At 34.2% G+C, this 19654-nt stretch overlaps 1 protein-coding gene across 1 annotated transcript in view; it reads right to left on the reverse strand.

The window, feature by feature from the left end:
* Fh (fumarate hydratase) overlaps window positions 1–19654 on the reverse strand; it is a 26837-nt gene continuing 7183 nt past the window's right edge. Inside the window, exons 3-10 of the mRNA XM_015483536.2 lie at window positions 18650–18760; window positions 16224–16400; window positions 13637–13819; window positions 12038–12203; window positions 6886–7089; window positions 5301–5428; window positions 2768–2921; window positions 1–198 (exon numbers count right to left, since the gene is read on the reverse strand). Coding sequence (XP_015339022.1) covers window positions 56–198; window positions 2768–2921; window positions 5301–5428; window positions 6886–7089; window positions 12038–12203; window positions 13637–13819; window positions 16224–16400; window positions 18650–18760 — 1266 coding nt within the window. The 3' untranslated portion in view covers window positions 1–55. The remainder of the gene's footprint in view (window positions 199–2767; window positions 2922–5300; window positions 5429–6885; window positions 7090–12037; window positions 12204–13636; window positions 13820–16223; window positions 16401–18649; window positions 18761–19654) is intronic.

Raw genomic sequence — 19654 nt, forward strand, 5'->3', positions numbered from 1 at the left:
TCTGATTTTTTAAATTTTATTTTACATGTTTATTTTTATCATAAATTTATTTCGATCACTTTGGACCCAGCATGTCCTTAGGCTTTACCCATTCGTCAAACTGCTCTGCTGTGAGATAGCCAAGCTCAATAGCAGTTTCCTTTAAAGTTGAACCTTTTTTGTGTGCAGTCTTAGCAATCTTTGCTGCCTTGTCATACCCTGAAGAAAAAATAGACAACACCAGAGTTAATGAAATTTGGTTTTCTAAAGCAAAAAGTAATACTGCTTACTTGATATTGATGCTAGAAGTCTTCTTTAATGACATATTCCAAAAATTTTTAAAAAGTATTAAAAGTGAATATCTTGATAATTTACTTCTCATATAGAATAAAACCTTTACTTGTTTTAAGGTATAAAGACTTGAACATACCTCACTTTAAGTAGCACATGTCCTCCTACATTGAAATTGTCCATTAACTTAGGTATTTCACAGAGAAAACAAAAAAGAATATATAGCACCAAGACATAAAAGTACACCGCTACATTTTCTCCAACAACATGTTTAACCAGCAACAATTATCTTTCTAAAAGCATTAATGGGTTAGATGCTCCAGTCCTGCACAAAGTGTACATAGTACCATAACAACTGGCAACTGGTGACTAGCTCTGAGGGGTGAGAAGTCCCCTCAGTGAAGGAGGAACAGCCAGTGCTCTCAGGAGAGACATGCCTTCCAGCAGCAGTTCTTCTCTTCTGAGTTTCTACTGCAGTGGCTTCCATTCCCTGGCCTCTCCTCAGACATTACAAGGATACAGTGGGGCAGTATAGCAGAAATATATACCTGTATAAAAGATCACAGGTACATTGCTGACTTCAGAATTATTTGCTTTAAAATGAAGTTAGGGATTGGGCATTTGGCCTTGTAGTCTTGACTTAATATAACTTTTTTAAAAATTAGAAGAAATAAATGACCACCACCACCAACAACAACAACAACAAATCAGAAGGCAAAAGCAAGAATGAAAATGAAAACAAGGTAGGAGGAAAGACCAAAAAAACAAAGACCAGGGGAATATGACCCAAGGTAAGAAGGCTGCTGAGGCAATATGATTAACAACCCAGTAAGGTGTTAAATGTCTATATGCAATTAATCATCATCTATAATACAAACTACTAAGATGGTTGATTTTATTACTGAACTGAATTTGTGAATGATCAACATGTTGTAAAGGGCATTTACTGACCAGAGTAGCTTTGAGAAGAATTCTCATGTGAAACTCAAGAGGATGTCTACGCATGAATGCTCACTACTTTTAGTCCTCAAGTTCCACGAGATAGTATTAACAATTAGTCTGTTACACATCTAGGCCATGGAGAAGCCATGATTTGGAGGGCTGTACGGCTCAGGCTCTGTCAACTAGTAAGGAAATATTTGCCCATTTTATTCTTGTATTGCCTCTAATAAGTCTTTTTCTCTCACTTTAAACTAATGTCATTCAGTTTTAGATACTTCTAATTTTAAAAAGTTTTGGCAACATGTTCTGAAGTAAAGATCTGAGGAAATATTTCTCACAAGAACCTTTTATCAATCCCTTTGCATCTTTTCAGTTGAATGTTGATGTACAATTTTAATGGATCAAAATATCATTACAAATACTATACCAAAAAAACATCACATTGGGCTCAGGGCTGCCTAAAACAGTCAAATGAGCTCTAATATTGTAAAAATGAAAGTTTAGCTTTTTGGGAAGCTGAGATATAAAATCTGCCTTGAAAGTTCATAATTATAGAAGAATGCTTTAAAGTAGTATCCATAACATGATAAGACTACATGGTAACTTATTGTTCTAAAACAGAAAATCAAAGTCTATATTAACTTCAGCAGAAAGAAGGGGTTTGACTTTTTTTGGTATCAGGAATTGAACCCATGGGTGCTTAACCACTGAGCCACATCTCCAGCCCCACCCCCCACCCTTTTTTAAGTTTGACACAAGGTCTTGCTAAGTTGCTTATGGCTTCACTAAATTGCTAAGGCTGGCCTCAAACTTGCAATCCTCCTGCCTCAGCCTCCTGAGCTGCTGAGATTACAGGTGTGCGCCACCACGCCTGGTGAGGGTTTGGCCTTTTATAAGTCACAACATAAAGCAATGAATGCCTTAAAACCTACAAAATAGCCAATCCAACAGGGATTGCTATGGTCAGTATACCATACAGGTCTGCTTCTATACAAAATGAAACAGCTACAATTCTGGAAAAGACTTGCAATACAAAAGCATGGTTTTATACACAATATTTCCCTTTTTTTCCATTCTCTAAAAGCAGTGAATATATAACCTTCTTTCTATTACTTGGCAGCTTTCCATATCTGAACTGGATTAAAAACAACAAAATTGAAGTATTATAGAGCATCTGTGAAGATAAGCAGATTTATTCCTTGTGGATAATCAGCCAGTGCCACCTAGTGACATTACCAGCTGAAGGTCTTACAGAGAGCCTTCCCAAAGTACCTGCATATTGAGTTTCTGAAGCCATTTAAATACATTTAAAATATTACTTCTGAATATTATATTTAAAATAAAATGAAATATAATGGATCACGTTTTGAAAGAACTATGTCACCATAGAAGTTATAAATATATAAAGTATCTTTTAACACAATTTCAAGTATTTTAAGAGATTTTACTCAATGTCCAAAAGGAATTTGCTATCCACAAACATTGATTTGGAATTCTCTAAAAATGTTTCAGCTTTTAATTTTACATTCAAAATGGCATTATTCTTTATTCTTACCAATATGAGGATTAAGAGCAGTCACCAACATTAGAGATTCGTTCATTAGCTTGTTGATCCTGTCTGTGTTGGCCTGGATCCCCACCACGCAGTTTTCTGTGAAGGAAACTGAAGCATCCCCCAGCAGCCTGGCTGAGTGTAATACATTTTTAATCTTTCAGAGAGAGAGGGAGGGAGGGAGGGAAAGAAGAGGAAGAGACATTACTATGCTTATTATTATTATTATTTTTAACCAATGACACATATTGTCTGCTGGCTTATTCTCAATGTATAATTCAACAAGCATATAGCACTCCTAAAAACTGTAAGGCCCTACACCCTAAAAACCAAATTTGAGGGCCAGGCACTGGCACACACCTGTAAACCCAGTGACTCAGGAACCTGAGGCAGGAGGATGGAAAGTTCAAGGCCAGCCTCAGCAATTTAGTGAGACCCTGTCTCATAAGAAGAAAAAAAAAAAAAAAAAAAAGGACCAGGGATATAGCTCAGTGGTAGGCTGTGGGCATAGAAATTGAAAAATTATTGCCTTATCAGAGGCAATACAAGGATGAGATGGGTAAATACTTCCTTACTAGTTGACCGAGCATAAAATACAAGATCACCCATGTTGAGTATATAAAACAGGTATGAAGAGTTGGTGATCATAGTAAAAGAGGAATTAACTCCAGCTACAAGAACTGATGAAGTCCTACTTGATACAGAGGATTGGATACCCAGAGACAGACAAAATAATATTCCATGAAGGAGGAAACAGATACAGAAATTTAAAAATTAAGTATATGCTTGAAGCAACTGGTCCAGTCAGGGTTTCCCAGTTCTTAAAGATCAACAAGGGTTTGTTTTGTTTTGTTTATTGGTTCTTTTTAGTTATGCATGACAGTAGAGTTCATTTTGATATAATTTTACAATCATGGAATATATCTTGTTCTAATTAAAGATCACCAAGGTTTTTATACTTAATAAAACAGACATTCCAGTCACCTTAACTTTTCATATAATTTATAATATGAAAGTAATTGGTATGTTTTACCAATTGCTTTTTTTATAGTATTTCCAATATAAACTAAGATATATTCACATCTTAATAGCCTTTTGTCTAAACTCAAGGGTACACTTCCAACAGACTCTAATAGAAGGCACTAAACTTTCAAAGTTTAATTTGATACTTGTCACTTTATTACATGGCAAATGTTGATAATCTTGATTTGTTTTCTATTAAAACAAAACAAGAAAAAATTTAAAAGATTACTAAGACAACATTTTCTTCTTTCTTCTCTTCCTGTCTCCTCTTAGGCTTTCTTTCATTGGTTTTACCTTTTCTATGTGCCTTGGATATCTATCAAATGACGTACTGAAATCCAGACACCAAGTGTCTGTATCATTTCCCTTAAACTAACAGGCCCATAACTCAACACAAAACATGAAATAAGAGGACTTGGTATGACTTTTTTTTTTTTTTTTTAAATTCAACTCATGCTCGATAAATTATAAAAATCCAACAATGATTGCTATGTGCCTATATATGACATATAGCTGCTATGCAATCTTACCTGGACGGAAAAGTTTATGAGTCTGAATTCTACTGCAGGTTTTTTATTTACCATTAGAACATACACTGCAGAAGGGAAAAATCTGTCTTGTTTACTATTTTATTGTAAGCACCCAGTACAGTGCATGATATGGAGTAGAAGCTGATAAATATTTAGTGAAACTACTTAATATTTGTCATTTGCATGCCTATCAAATTAAGATTAGATTTTACACTGTATACTAATAGAAAATACGCCTCTAAAATATTTTAGATATAACAATACTTGATACAAATGAAGTTCTAAATAGTGATGCAGCTTCATTATCTGAAGCTAGGAAAAAATGGATAAAAGATGACAATATTTTGTTCTATCTCTGGAAAAAATGAAAAAAGAACAATTCTGATAGATACAATGTTTCCACTAATGTAGAAGAGGTAAAAAGAATTTGACTTGGGATAGGAAGAGAACTGGGGAGAAAGAAAGAAGATTGTTTCAACATCAGATGATGTTCAACATCAGATGATGCAAGAGAAGAACTGTGGGATGTCTGTGAATTGAAGAGGTCACTAATGATGGGAGAACAACTCAGGTGCAAGTGGAAGGCACTCTGGACTTGTGGGAATCATAGCATAAATGAAAGTGACTGTGGGGTATTCCTTCAAGATTGAATCTGAAGAAAGGAGGAAGCAAAAGCACAACATGAGAAGGAGGCAGGCTTTTAATTTTTTAAACTAAGGAAACTTGAACTTACTTCTAGTGAAGAAACCTATACTACCTCAGAATTTTTCTTCCTATTAAAAATGCAAACTGTCAAATCACTTGAGCTACAAGTCACTTAATTCCTAATATTTAGGGCTACTCTTCTAAGAAGTACTTGATTTCCAATTGCTACTATTATCTCATAATTATCTAATGTGGAAACTCTAGAAACTTAAGGAAAAACAAAAACAATGACAATTAGCTTTTAATCAAAATCATTAAAAACTGAATTTAAAGCTTACCATCATTGGCTTGAAAACATTCAATTCAAAATGTCCATTGCTGCCTCCAACAGTAACAGCGACATGATTCCCCATGACTTGAGCTGCAACCATGGTCATTGCTTCACACTGAGTAGGGTTCACCTTGCCTTCAAGGAAACCACCAGTGACAGAATACACATCAAATGCGCTCATAATTTCATGCATCAGTTTAAAATTATGTTTTATGTCAAATAATCAGGCCAAGGAGGAAGTCAAATTTCATTAAATAAAAGACATATAAAAAAGACCAATTTAATGAAATAAACTGACTAAAGAAAGAGAGATAAGTAGCCACAAAACTGAATCACTCGATGACTAATGAGAAACTACATCTAATACATTATAGTTCTCCACTATCGTGGTTTTTATTCATGTTATGGAGCCAAGTACACAATACACAATCAGAAATATGGAGACTCTACCTTCATGGAACTTGGTTAGGAAAAAAGCTGGCAATTTCATAGACATTGGGTAAATAAAGAGAAATATACGCTGCTATGGGAACACTTATAAAAGAGGAATATCACCAACACTTGGGAGGCTTCCTGTCAAGCTGAAACTCTGCTATCTACCACGAGTCTCTGGAATTCCACCACCCTGGGAATGTCCCTCCAACAAGCTTCTTCTAACCAATGCAAGTTAACACATTGGGAAGATACCTCCTTTATCTGTGACTCTCCATTTCTCTTTTAGGAAATCACCTTGGATTTGCAATCAAGTAAATCCACATGTCATTTGTCAATATGAAATACTTAAAAACAAGATATTCTCTTGATCTATTACAGGCACAGATTTAAAACAATCAACTGTCAGACCATTCTTTCTCAATATTAAAAATTACTTTTGTCAGTTTTAGACTGATGTATATTGGCCTACAGAGGACTTTATGAATCTCAATTCTATCATATGATAAATACAGCCACCTCAACTTTGTTCCAGTATGATCAGCATGTATTTTCTGCCTTCACCTTCAATCACTAGTACAGTGCTGAATGGGTAGAATCCTTCACCTTCAAGATACTCCTCCAGACCAGACTCAACTCATTAGTCATTCCTTAAATGTTACTATTCATCCAGCTGTATTCACTCACCAGCACTGTTCACACTTCTCCATTGAAACCAATGATTATCAGGTAAGTCTATCAAATGACTTACTGAAATCCAGACACCAAGTGCCTGTATCATTTCCCTTAAACTAATAGGCCCATAACTCAACACAAAACATGAAATAAGAGCTTGACTTGGTATGACTTTTTTTTTTTTTTAATTCAACTCATGCTGATCATTTAAAACACCCTATTCTAGAATTCTCTTTGCTTTGGCCTGTGAAGGACAGAACTATTACATACCTTCAAATAAGAGAACTGAAATATAGCTGCTAACTTTTTCCTAACTTGTGAGGTGATGTTCTTAGAAATCCTGATCCAAGATAGCCCACACAAACATTTTGAAACAAGTGTGTCTTGTGTTTCCCTGTCTAACTATGGGATCACATTCTAAAGTTGAGAATGTCTGGGATTTTAATTTAAATTCCAGTTCCAACCCTTACTAGCTATGTGATTACCTGGCATGATACTGCTTCCTGGTTCATTTTCAGGCAAGATCAGTTCTCCCAGACCAGACCGAGGACCAGAACCCAGAAAACGAATATCATTTGCTATCTTCATCAGACTGCATGCAGTAGTGTTCATGGCTCCACTGAGTTCCACCAAAGCATCATGAGCAGCCAGAGCTTCAAATTTATTTGGAGCAGTAACAAAAGGTAAGCCTGAAGAAAAAATAGCCAACCTGGGTGAACAGTAAAATAAATAGGTCTGTCTACTTTCAACAAGTTAAACAAAGTTTCAGTACCTGAAAAGCAAAAATACAACCAAGGAGATAGCCTTTTTAACAAATGATGCTGGAAAAATTGGTTCTCCATAGGTAGAAGAATGAGGACTTTTATCTCCCACCCTGAACAATAGTCAACTGAAAATGAATCAAAAAACCTAGGAATTAGACCAAACCATTGACACAGGGTCAACACTCCAACATATGGGCACAGGCAATGACTTTCTCAATAGGAATCCTAACACTCAGGAAATAATGCCAAGAGTTAATAAGTACGATGGCATCAAATTAAAAAGTTTCTGTACAGCAAAATAATTAGGAATGTGAATAGAGAACCTACAAATTGGGAGAAAATCTTTGCTACTCTTTGACAAAGAATTAATCATCGAAAAACTTAACACCAGCTGGGCACAGTGGTGCACAACTGTAATTTTAGCAACTCAGGAGGCTGCAGCAGGAGGATCACAAGTTCAAGGTCAGTAGATCACAGTTTGAGACCAATTCTCAAAAGAAATACAAATGGCCAACAAATATTTGAAAAACTGTTCAACACCATTAGCAATTAGGGAAATACAAGGAAAACTACCCTGAGATTTCATCTCACTCCAGTCAGAACTGCAGCATCAAGAATACAAACAGCCAGGCACAGTGGTGAACACCTGTAATCCCAGTGGCTCGGGAGGCCAATGCAGGAGATCAAAGGTTCAAAGCTAGCCTCAGCAACTTAGCAAGAATCTGTCTCAAAATAAAAAATAAAAGAGGGCTGGGATGAGGCTCAGTAATTAAGCACCCCTGGGTTCAAGCCCTGGTACAAAAAACAAACAAACAAAAGCAAATGCTGAAAGGCTATGGAGAAAAAGGAACACTTCTGCACTGATGATGGGATTGTAGATTACTAAAACTTCTGTGGAAATCAGTATGGAGGTTCCTTAAAAGGCTAGGCATGGAACCAACAGATAAGTGGCCAGCTATACTACTTCTCACTATTAATCCTGAAGTAGTAAAGTCATCATACTTCAGTGATACATACGTACCCATTTACAGTAGCACAATTCACAATACCCAAATTACGGAACCAGCCATCAACAGATCAATAGATAAAGAAAATGAGGCATATGTACACTAAGGAGTTTTATTCAGTCATAAAGAAAAATGAAATTGTCATTTGTAGGAAAATGGATGGAACTTGACAACATTATGTTATGCAAAATAAGCCAAAACTCAGAAGGTCAAGGGCTGTATGTTTTCTCTTATGTGGAAGCTACAGAAGAAAAGGAAAAGAAGTGTAGGGAGTCTCATTAAAATTGAAGGGAGACCAGTAAAGTAGGAGAAAGGAACCAGGGAGAGGGAGTAGGAGAAGGAAAGGGGAAATACTGGGGAATGATATTGGCCAAAAATTAAATATTGTTATATTATGTGCACATATGAATACATAACAACAAATCCCACCATTATTTACAACTATAATGCACCAACAAAAAAATATGGAAGAAAAAACAATACAACCAAGGGCTAGGGGTACTGCTCAATGATAAAATGTGTTCTCTAGCAAGTATAAGGCCCTGGGTGTTATCCCTAGCATTGCAAACACAAAAACTATAAAGATTCCCAAAGAGAATAAAAATTGTACTTCAGAAAAAATGTTTAAGGTTTAAACTTTATGTAGATTTAAGAAGTCCTAAAAGAATACAAAGAATCTAGCACCAGAACATTTAAAGGATGAAATAACAAGTACAACAAATATACTAGGAAAAAACCACTACTGTAAAACTGTACTGCCAACATGTGTATAATGCCTGACTACTCTTGAGTAAAAGTGAAAAGTGAATGAAATCCACTCCACTTTACTCCACACTCTGTTCCTAGTATTGTTGAGTTTTTTTTTTTTTTTTTTTTTTTTTTGGTACCAGGGATTGAACTCAGGGGCACTCAATCACTAAGCCACATCCCCAGCACTACTTGGTATTTCATTTAGAGACAGATTCTCCACTAAGTTACATAGTGCCTTGTTCTTGCTGAGGTTGGCTTTGAACTCTAGATCCTCCTGCCTTCAGCCTCCTGAGCCACTGGGATTACAGGTGTGTGCCACCTCACCTGGCTCTAGTACAGTTTTAAAAAATTTCTTTGTCCACTTTATTCTGTTCCATTTTTCCCCTCTAGCCAGGGGCCAAAAGATCTCCCCGAGAGAATAAGAAACAAAAATGAGTTAGATGTTCTTAGTCACTCCCATGTCAATTTCAAAAACCTACTTATTCTAAACCTTAAAAATACAGTTTTTTTTATTTTTAACTAAAATGTGATTTAAAAGAAAAAAACAGCTAGTACACTTGAACATGTATTGTATAATTATCTCCACACTAACCCTCTGGCAACATCTATATATTAATAAGACTTTTCTGTAGAGAACAACTTGGCTGTAATAACAGTAATCATTATTCAGACTACAGTACTCAACTAAAGGAAACAAATAATTTAAAAAGATCTAATAATTTAAAGAAATATCACAACATGACATTTTAAAAAAGAAATTAAGCCTGTCTACAACAAATCATTCAAAAGTTATTTCTGCCAATTTTGAAACTTTCACTTCAAAGCAGTTTCAAAGAGAAAATAACTGAATACCACCAGATAGTAAACAAAGTTAACACTGCTATTTTAACTGCATGCTATATGAACTCCTATATAGAAAACCTTTTAAAAGTAAAGGGATTAGCCAGGTGCAGTGGTGCACACCTGAGACAGGAGGATTGCAAGTTCAAAGCCAGCCTCAGCAATGGTGAGGCGCTAAGCAACTCAGTGAGACCCTGTCTCTAAATACAATACAAAATAGGGCTGGGGATGCGGCTCACTGGCCAAGTGCCCCCCGAGTTCAATCCCTAGTACCAAAAAAAAAGGGGGGGGGGGGGATTAACAGCTTTTGAAATGAATATAAAACATGTTTGATAGTAATATTTTTCTATTTGGTGCATTATAAATAGCTGGATTCATTATGCTATATTTGTACATAATTTGATCAACCACATTCCCTAGTACCTTCCCCTCCATCCTCCCTTTAATCTACTTGCTCTATTCTACTGATCTCCCATTACTACCATTTTAATTAGTGTATTGTAATTACATGTAAAAGTAGGATTGTGGTATAACTGTTCATGGACATGGCATAATTTTATAGATTTCATTTGCCAGTACTTCCTCAAACCTCCCGCATCCTTCTCTGCTACCCTACTCATCTCCCTTTTATTTAGATTGCCCCTCCCCCTTTAAAAAATTCCTTTCTTTCTCTCTACCTTCCACATACAAGAGAAACCAATAAGCCCTTGACTTTATGAGTCTTCTTTCACTTAACATGATGTTATCCAGTTCATCTGTTTACTAGCAAATGCCATAATTTTTCTTTATGGCTGAGCAAAACTCCATTGTGTATACATGCCACATTTCCTTTATTTGTTTGTCTGTTAATGGGAACCTGGGCTGGTTTCACAACTTGACTATTGTGAACTGGGCTGTTATAAACATTGCCATGTGTGTATGACGATAGTGTGCTGATTTTGTTCTTTTGGAAAATACCAAAGGATGGATGGGTCATATGGTGGGTCCATTTCTAGTCTTCTGAGGAATCTCCGTACTGCTTTTCAATGTGGTTATACTAATGTGCAGTCCCATCAACAATGTATAAGTGTACCTTTTCCCCAACATCCTTACTAGACATTGTTATTTGTATTATTGATCATTACTATTCTAACTGGAGTGAGATGAAAATTTAGTATAGTTTTGATTTTCATTTCCCTGATTGCTAAGGATGTTAAATATTTTTTTTCATTTATTCATTGGTCATTTATATTTCTTCTTTTGAAAAAGATGTCTATGTTGAGATCATTTGCCCATTTATTCATTGGGTTATTTGGTTTTGGGGTGTTCAGTTTTTTGAATTCTTCTTAAGAGTAGTTGGCAAAAGATTTTCTCCCATTCTACAGGGTATCTTCACACTCTTTTTTCCTTTGCTGTGCAGAAGCTTTTAAATTTGATGCCATCCCATTTATTGATTCTTGGTTTTATTTATTGAGCTTTTCAGGTGTCTAATTAAGGCAGTTAGTGCCTGTGCCAGTATGCTGGAGGGTTGAATCTGTTTTCTTCTAGTAGTTGCAGTGTTTCTGGTCTAATTCCTAGGTCTTTGATTCACTTTGAGTTGATTTTTACATAGAATGAGAGACAAGGATATAGTTTTATTCTTCTACGTCAGAATACCTAATTTTTCTATCACCATTTGTTAAAAAGGCTCTTTTCTCCTACATTATGTTTTTGGTATTTTTATTAAGTATCAGATGACTGTTATATATACTTGTCTGTTCTATTCTACTGTAATCATGTCTGTTCTGATGCTAATATCATGCTGTTTTGTTACTATATCTCTGTAGTAATAATTTGAGATAAGTTATCATGATGTCATCCCCCCCAGCATTGCTCTTATTGTTTAATTTTGCTTCGGGTATTCTGGGTCTTTTATTCTTCCACGTGAATTTTAGAACTGTTTTTCTTAGTTTTGTGAAAAATGTCATTGGTATTTTGATGAAGATCACCTTTAATCTGTGAACCACTTTTTGTAATATGGCCATTTTAAAAATATTAATTCTGACTATCCAAGAACATGGGAGGTTTTTCTATCTTTTAATGTCTTGTTCAATTTCTTCAGTGTTCTACAGCTTTCACTATAGAGGTCTTTCACCTCTTTGGATAGATTTATTCCCAGGGTTTTGTTGTTTTTGTTTTTTGAGACTATTCTGAAAAATTATTTCTAAGTTTAAATTTAAAAAAATGCAAGGCAAAGATACCTAAAAATTACCTGAACTAGTACAACGAAAAAGTATACTAACTCATGAATCACTAACCTGTGAGTGCAGCTACTTTTGCAGCAACTTTTTCCGCAAAGCCGATTCTAGTATTTAAACCAGTACCAACAGCAGTGCCTCCAGCTGCAAGCTCATAGATTCTTGGCATGGCAGCTTTTATTCTGGCTATTGCATATTGTACTTGTTGAACATAACCACTAAATTCCTTAAAAGAGAAGAAAATTAAGGTGAGAATTTCCTAATGGCTTACAAGTTATTCTAACTATATTAAGAAGTTTAAAAAAAAAATCAGACTACTAAATTATAAGGTACTCAAGTGGTATTTACACTATGTCAATTCATATGATGAGCAAAATACAGGGACAGATGAGGATTTATAAACCTATTAGAAAGGACAACATAGGAAATAAACTTTAAAAAAGAACAACTTTACAATATTAAATTATTGGTTTTTTTGTTATTGTTGTGTCCCAGAAAACTTTGAGAAAAAACACTAAATATTCTCCCAAGGAAAAATACAAACTTCTTCATTCAATTTCAATTTAAAAACCTGAGAAGAAACATAAAGACATTTTACAGGAACCTGAGAAGCTAAGTGTCTCAGTGAATAACATGAAAAGGAAAGAGTAGAGTTAAAACTACAGTGTCACTACAAAATTTAATTCTACTATCAATGTCACATTGGTTCCCAAAACATCATACACTTTAAACAACCATAAAATTTATCATGTTTGAATATAGCAAGGGCCATATTAACAATTATGCAAGGACAAAAGACATAAGCTGGGCAAGCCAAGGTATATAAGTACACTAAGTCTTTTCTTTCCTGCCTGAAGACATTAAAAAACCACAAACATTTTTGATTAGTACTAGGATTTCATACTGTTCTAAAGAAAACATTTAAAAAGATATAATTCTTTTCAGGGAAACCTGATCATGTGACATAATATCATATGTGCACATGCATCTACACATGTACAGAGGTTGGATTCACTCATGGAGTATATTTTGATTAGGGAAAAAGGCAAAAACTCAAAAGACAATTTTAATAAAAGCAACTATAAATGCTTTTGATAAAGTCAAACAAAAACAGAATTTTCTGTCAGGATAGGTAGAATGATGATTTTATATAGATGATTGAGTCAGGGCCCTAATGAACATAGTTTTCAAAACGTGATGCATTAAAAAAAAAAAAAAAAAAGGAAAAAAAATAGAAGCCAGAGAGAAAAGTAGTTTCAAACACATATATGGTTCCTCCTTAGAAATTACACATGGTACTAAGAGTCAATGATGCAAAGAGAAATGAGACACGGCTTTAAAATGCAACTTTTCTTTATTGTATAGCTCAGAAAACTGAGCCATAGAAGGCTAACCACTTTTCCTAACGTCACATATCTCACACAGAACAAAAACCTGAACCTGAGCAGTCTAACTTGAGGGTGGCTCACTGCTAATACACTTTGCTCCTTTCCTAAGGGAAAGCTATTAAAAATTACTGATCGGTTAACACAGAACAATCTCTGTCACTGAATTTGAATGTTATAAATTTGGTCTTTTAAACCAGTAAGACTTTGAAGGTGATACAATGGCCATTTTTATCAATTCCTAAATTGAATAAAATGATTCAAACTCCTATACCTGCCCAAGAGTAAGTGGAACAGCATCCTGAGTGTGAGTACGCCCAATTTTGATGATCTGTGCAAACTCTTTGGATTTTGCATTAAGAGCATCATGTAGTTTCTGTAGTCCTGGTAACAGTACTTCATGGACCTCTACTGCAGCAGCAATGTGCATTGCTGTGGGAAAAGTATCATTGGAGCTCTGTTGGAAATTTTTCAAAAGGAACATAAAATGTTAAATCATGAGCAACAGAAAACAAATGAGTATCTCAATCTCAAAAAAGAAAAAAAAAGAAACCTCACTAAATGATAATTTCGGAACTGGCAATATGTAATAATTACATTTAATGTGGCAAGTTAGATCACTTAAGTCAAATAAGAAGCATCCTAGTTCTCAGAACTGTATTATATACAAGTATATTGGGTGTATTACATATTATAACCAAGTACATTTAATGTGTTACGTATTTGCTCACTAGTAAATGACAGCAAAACAAAGTAAACAACTGTATTTGATGATAGTTAATATCTCCTTTCAATTAAATAGTACATCCAATCTTCCACATGTATTTATTAAACTTCAGGAGAGTTCTATGGGGTAGGTCACTACTTTAACAATAGGAAAGTCAAGTTCTCAAAGAAATGACAATGGCTTGCCAAAATACTCAGGAACTGGTAAAATAGACCTAACCAAATAGTGTCTACTCAGTACTCTTTCCTCAACTATTGATCCTGTACTTTAAAACTATGTTTTTTAAAATTATGGAAAATAGTAAAACACAATGGTAGGATAACCATTACAATGAATACTCATGGACCTAAACTCAGCAATTATCAGTATACTCAATATACTGTATGTAGTCAATCTTGTATCATCTGTTACTCTACTCTATCCTCTCATCTTACTACACACACTGTATTATTCTGAAACAGATTACAGAGTGCAGAATATAAAATAAATTCACATTTAAAGGTGAGTACTGAATCTGAAAAATCCTTATCCAATAAACTCATGTAAAAAGCTTTCATTTTAATACTTTACAATATATTATACTATACCCAACACCCAGATCCTGGTTTCTAAGTATCATTTTTCAAGAAGGTTATCCAATAGTTCTTTGGAAACGTCAGTTTCTAGGGTTAGGGCAAGGGAAATCTAAGGCAATAAGCCAGGAATATCTTACAGGGCCAGAAAGTAAGAAAAAAAATAGTGACATGATTTAGAAGACGTAAGAGTCAACTCAATAGGTTCCTAAACAGATAATTTAAGCAATAATGTAAATATCAAAAGTACTGGATTATAAACAATCCATGAATCCAAACTGAAAAACATAATTGAATAAGTAAATAAAATGGGGAAGGATAAATTTTTCTTACCAAAAAAAACAAACTTGAATTAATAAATGTAGAAAGAAGGAAAATTGAAAATCACTTTTAAAATATCATGAGTAGTAAGTGCTGTAGGCAAGATTCATTGACGAAGGCTAAAATAAACAGGCAAAGTTTCAGGAGAAAGAAGGTATTTGCATAGTCTTGAAGTATCTCTTTTAATTAATGTGGTGATTATAACACATGTACAAAATTTCTTCAATATTCCATCTTCTAGGAACTAAGCTCAAGTGTAGTGCCTAGAATGAAGGCAGGACTTAATACCTCATTTTTAACAAGTAACGTATGGAAGAGGAAAAATAGTAATTTAATGGTGGAGATTTTATTAAGAATCACCATAACCAAATAACTAAGATTAACATCAACAGTATTAATTCATGCTGCTATCTTGCACCCCTGATATGATGCAATAAGAAGGGTCCTTACCTTGTATGACAGTCTTGCCCAAAGTTCATAACCTCAGTCTAATCATGAGAAAACACCAGACACACCAAAACTAAAGGACATTCTACAAAATACCTGACTACTATTTTCAAAAGTATAAAAGGGACCACTATGGTATAAATGTCAATGTTCCCCCAAAATTCCCCTGTTGAAATGCTAAATTCCAAAGTGATGATATTATCTGAGGACTTTCTAGGTATTTTGTTATAGCAGGCTTAAGGGATCGAAGCAAAAGAATAAGAAACAAGCACAGATAAGAAAAATTGAAGGGATGTGCAACTAAACGTAACATGTAGTCTGGAATGGATCCTGGAAGACAAAAAAAAAGGACCTTGGTGGAAAAATGGGAAACCCTAAAAATAATCTCTTAAAAAAGTCTGTTGTTTGCGAGTATTATATTTATATTAATTTCTTAGTTTTGATTAATGTATTATGGTTATATAATATGTTTTAATATTAAGATTAGCAGGTGAAGGGAGTAAAGAAGTTCTTTGAACTATCTTTGCATTTCTTTTAATAGTCTGAAATTATTTCAAAATAAAGAATTTAAAACTAGATGCGTCAATAAAAATATACAAATACAGTACAGAAGTGTTAAAAGCAATTTTTATAAAGTTTGTGACAAAGAACAGACCCCTAAAAGAAATTCAGGAAACTTTAGAAGTCTTTTCCACTAAAGAATAAAGCAAATACATTCACCTTATCAAAGACCTTACAAAAATAATCTCAGGCATACTTTTCAATTTGCAATGAAAAAAAGAAAACATACTGACCTGGCTTTTATTAACGTGGTCATTGGGATGCACAGGGTTCTTGCTGCCAAGTTCACCTCCTAACATTTCAATTGCTCTATTGCTAATGACTTCATTTACATTCATATTTGTCTGGGTTCCTGATCCAGTCTGCCATACCACAAGAGGAAAATGATCATTTAATTTACCTTCAGCTACCTGCAGGAAAAAAAAAATGTTAAAAATTAGCATTTTTAAAATAAGAAATAATATTCGGGGATTTTAACTAATTATGATTAAATCAGATCCATTTACAAAAAAAACTATTTTAAAGATGTTTACTTATTTCCATCTGTTAAATGACTTGTTAAGGGTTCCACAGCATTTGAATGCAGTTGTCCCACAATTCTAAGCTCCTGTAACATCACTTTTCCAACCAGACACTTTAAAAATGAAATGTTATATATTCTGAATAGCATGACAACTCACTGACTTCAACTGAAAACTGAAGCAAAGTCATTTTTCTTATTTTTCTCTAACTGCCTCCTCTAATAGAAGGCCACCTGTTAAGGCAGACAAATAGTCTTTAGATACATTTATTGTTAAGAAGGAATATCCAACAGATGTTACCACCAGAGTCAGCAGGATAATGAATTAGGGACTTGAAAATGTGAGTTCACTAATAGCTACTTCATTGCACAGATGTCCAATGATTAGCAACTGCCAAATGTAGAAACAAGCACTGCCCAGATTTGCCCCTATTTTTGTCATATTTTTATACTCTCAGCTTATGTGTTAGTCTTTGAATTATAAGCTTCCTAAAAGAGTGGGTTCTGAAATGATTTTAGCTTAAAAAGTCAGAATGCACTTGACAAATCTACACTGAACAACTGGTTCATTTTTAAATAAAACTGTTTCTATCTAGTTATATAAAAATAGGTGATTAGTGCAGATAATTCTGAGAACTGAGGAAAGAATAATAGTCATTTTAGTTCTATCCTACAGAAATAATGGCTATTAGCTTGTTGGCATCTGCTTCCAATGTCTACCTCCCACAATGGGTACATGTGCATATAGTTGGCCCTCAGTATTTGTGGGATTGTGCTATATACAATAGCACAGAATAAAAATATTTGGAAAAAAAAAAAAAGAAAGAAAATTATGTTTGTACCAAACATTTATAGACTTTTTTGTTTGTCATTCTCTAAACAATACAGTATAAAAATAGCATTTACATAGTATTTATGTATAACAGAGATGATTTAAAGTGTATGGGAGGATGTGGCTAGGTTTTATATCTGACTTCACCATATGTGAAGGATTATAAAAATAATTTTGCAAAATTTCCTATTTCTCAAAAAGATTTGTTCTATGCCAATATTTAAAGAACTAATTTTCTATGATTCATAATATAACAATATAAATGCAATTTACATAAGCAGCTGTTATGGTTAGACACATCCAATTTATTTTTATTATTACATAGCACTATAATGAAAAACACTGTTAACTTCTAATTATTTCCTTAAGACAATGTTATTAGTAGAGTAGTGAAATTATATTCTTGATATGCATTATCAAATAATCAATTAGTTTTAAAAGGAATCATTTATTCATGAGATAAGAAATCAAATATAAAGCTTACTGTCTTTTCAAAACATTTTCTTTCCTTTTTTTTTTTTTTTGCAGTCAGTGAGGATTTAACCCAGGGGTACTCTACCACTGAGCTACATCCCCAGGTCCTTTTTAACTTTTTATTTTGAGTCTCACTCAGTTGCCCAGGCTGGCCTTGGGAACTTTCATTCTGCTGCCACAGACTTCCAAATAGCTGGGATTACAGGCACCCAACATAATATAACAACAACTAAAGTCAAGAAGCTTAAAGGACATAAAATAATCCAGAAATTCTGCCACAATATAGTATTTTAAGCACCATATTAATATCCTTACCAAACAACAATACAGCCATCTTATCTGGAAATTCATTAACTCAAGAATTCAGTGCCTTAATTTGCTGCTAAGTAGATGGAACTAAGTGAAATAGGCCAATTCCAAAAACCCAGAGGCCGAATGTTCTCTCTGATATGTGGATGCTAATACACAATAAGGGAGGAGGGAGGAGGGAAGAACAGAAGTTCTTTGGAGTAGACAAAGGGGAATGAAAAGAAGGGAGAGGGGATGGGAATAGGAGAGAAAGTAGAATGAACTTTGCTATGTTCATATATGAACACGACCAGTGAACCTCCACATCATGTATAAACACAAGAATGGGATCCTAATTAGAATAATTTCTACTCCATGTGTATATGTCAAAATATACTTCCACTGTCATGTGTATCAAAAAAGAATAAAAAAGGGGAAAAAAATTTAAAAAGGATTCAGTGCCCTTTCCTATTAGCAGGGTTTATCAATATCAATGGAAGACACAAGTCCCATGCCATTAAGCCAATATAGTTATCACCTCCTACCTCATCTGCTGCCTTCATTATTGCATTAGCAATCTTTGGATCAAGACCGTAATCCTGATTTACTTCAGCAGCGGCTCGCTTCAAGATGCCAAAAGCTTTAATAACTGGGATCTAAAATATTAATCAGAAAAATACTTCAAATTTGCAATTTTAGGTAAGCACAAACATTATTTTATGTAGTTGCAAAACTGTACCTAAAACAGTAACTTAATTAACACAATGATCCTCAAATGTTTAGAACACAGAGAAAGATTACAGATAAATACATAATGAACCAAAAGAACTAAACAAAAGCAAATATATTGAGTCTTCACATATGTGTATGTCTCACATACCCATACACATGCACATTCATATTCACATATAAACTATTCATTTTAGTTTTTTATATGTATACACTAAAATTCTTATTTATTTCATATACTATGCATTCAAAACAAATAGTATTCACTCATTTCCCAGCAAGAGCCATTATTTTTTCTTGCAAAATACGAAATATGATTCCACAGTATTATCACTATTGAGATAACCAGTTGCTGAATGGCTATCATCTTACCCCAAAACCAATAAACAACATAGTCTAGTTAGTGTAGATGTGACAGTCAGTAAGTCACTAGAAATTTCTCTCATATTTTTGTTTTTAAACCCAGGATTCTCTAGACTTTAAAACACATACGGATATATAAATCAGATATATAAATATCTCTATATATCAGATACATAAATATGTATCTTTATACTTTCATTTTTTAGTATGCAAATCTTTTCATTTCTTTCTTTTACTATTTTTTTTCCACTGGGGATTGAACACAGGGGTGCTTAACCACTGGGCCACATCCCTAGCCCTCTTTTGCATTTTATTTAAAGACAGGGTCTCACTGAGTTGCTAAGTGCCTCGATAAATTGCTGAGGCTGGCTTTGAACTCTTGATCCTCCTGCCTCAACCTCATTAGTCACTGGGATTACAGGGGTATACCACTGCATCTGGCCAAGTCTTTTCATTTT

Source organism: Marmota marmota, unplaced genomic scaffold, assembly GCF_001458135.2.
Source record: "Marmota marmota marmota unplaced genomic scaffold, marMar, whole genome shotgun sequence".
NCBI classification, from domain to species: Eukaryota; Metazoa; Chordata; class Mammalia; order Rodentia; family Sciuridae; genus Marmota; species Marmota marmota.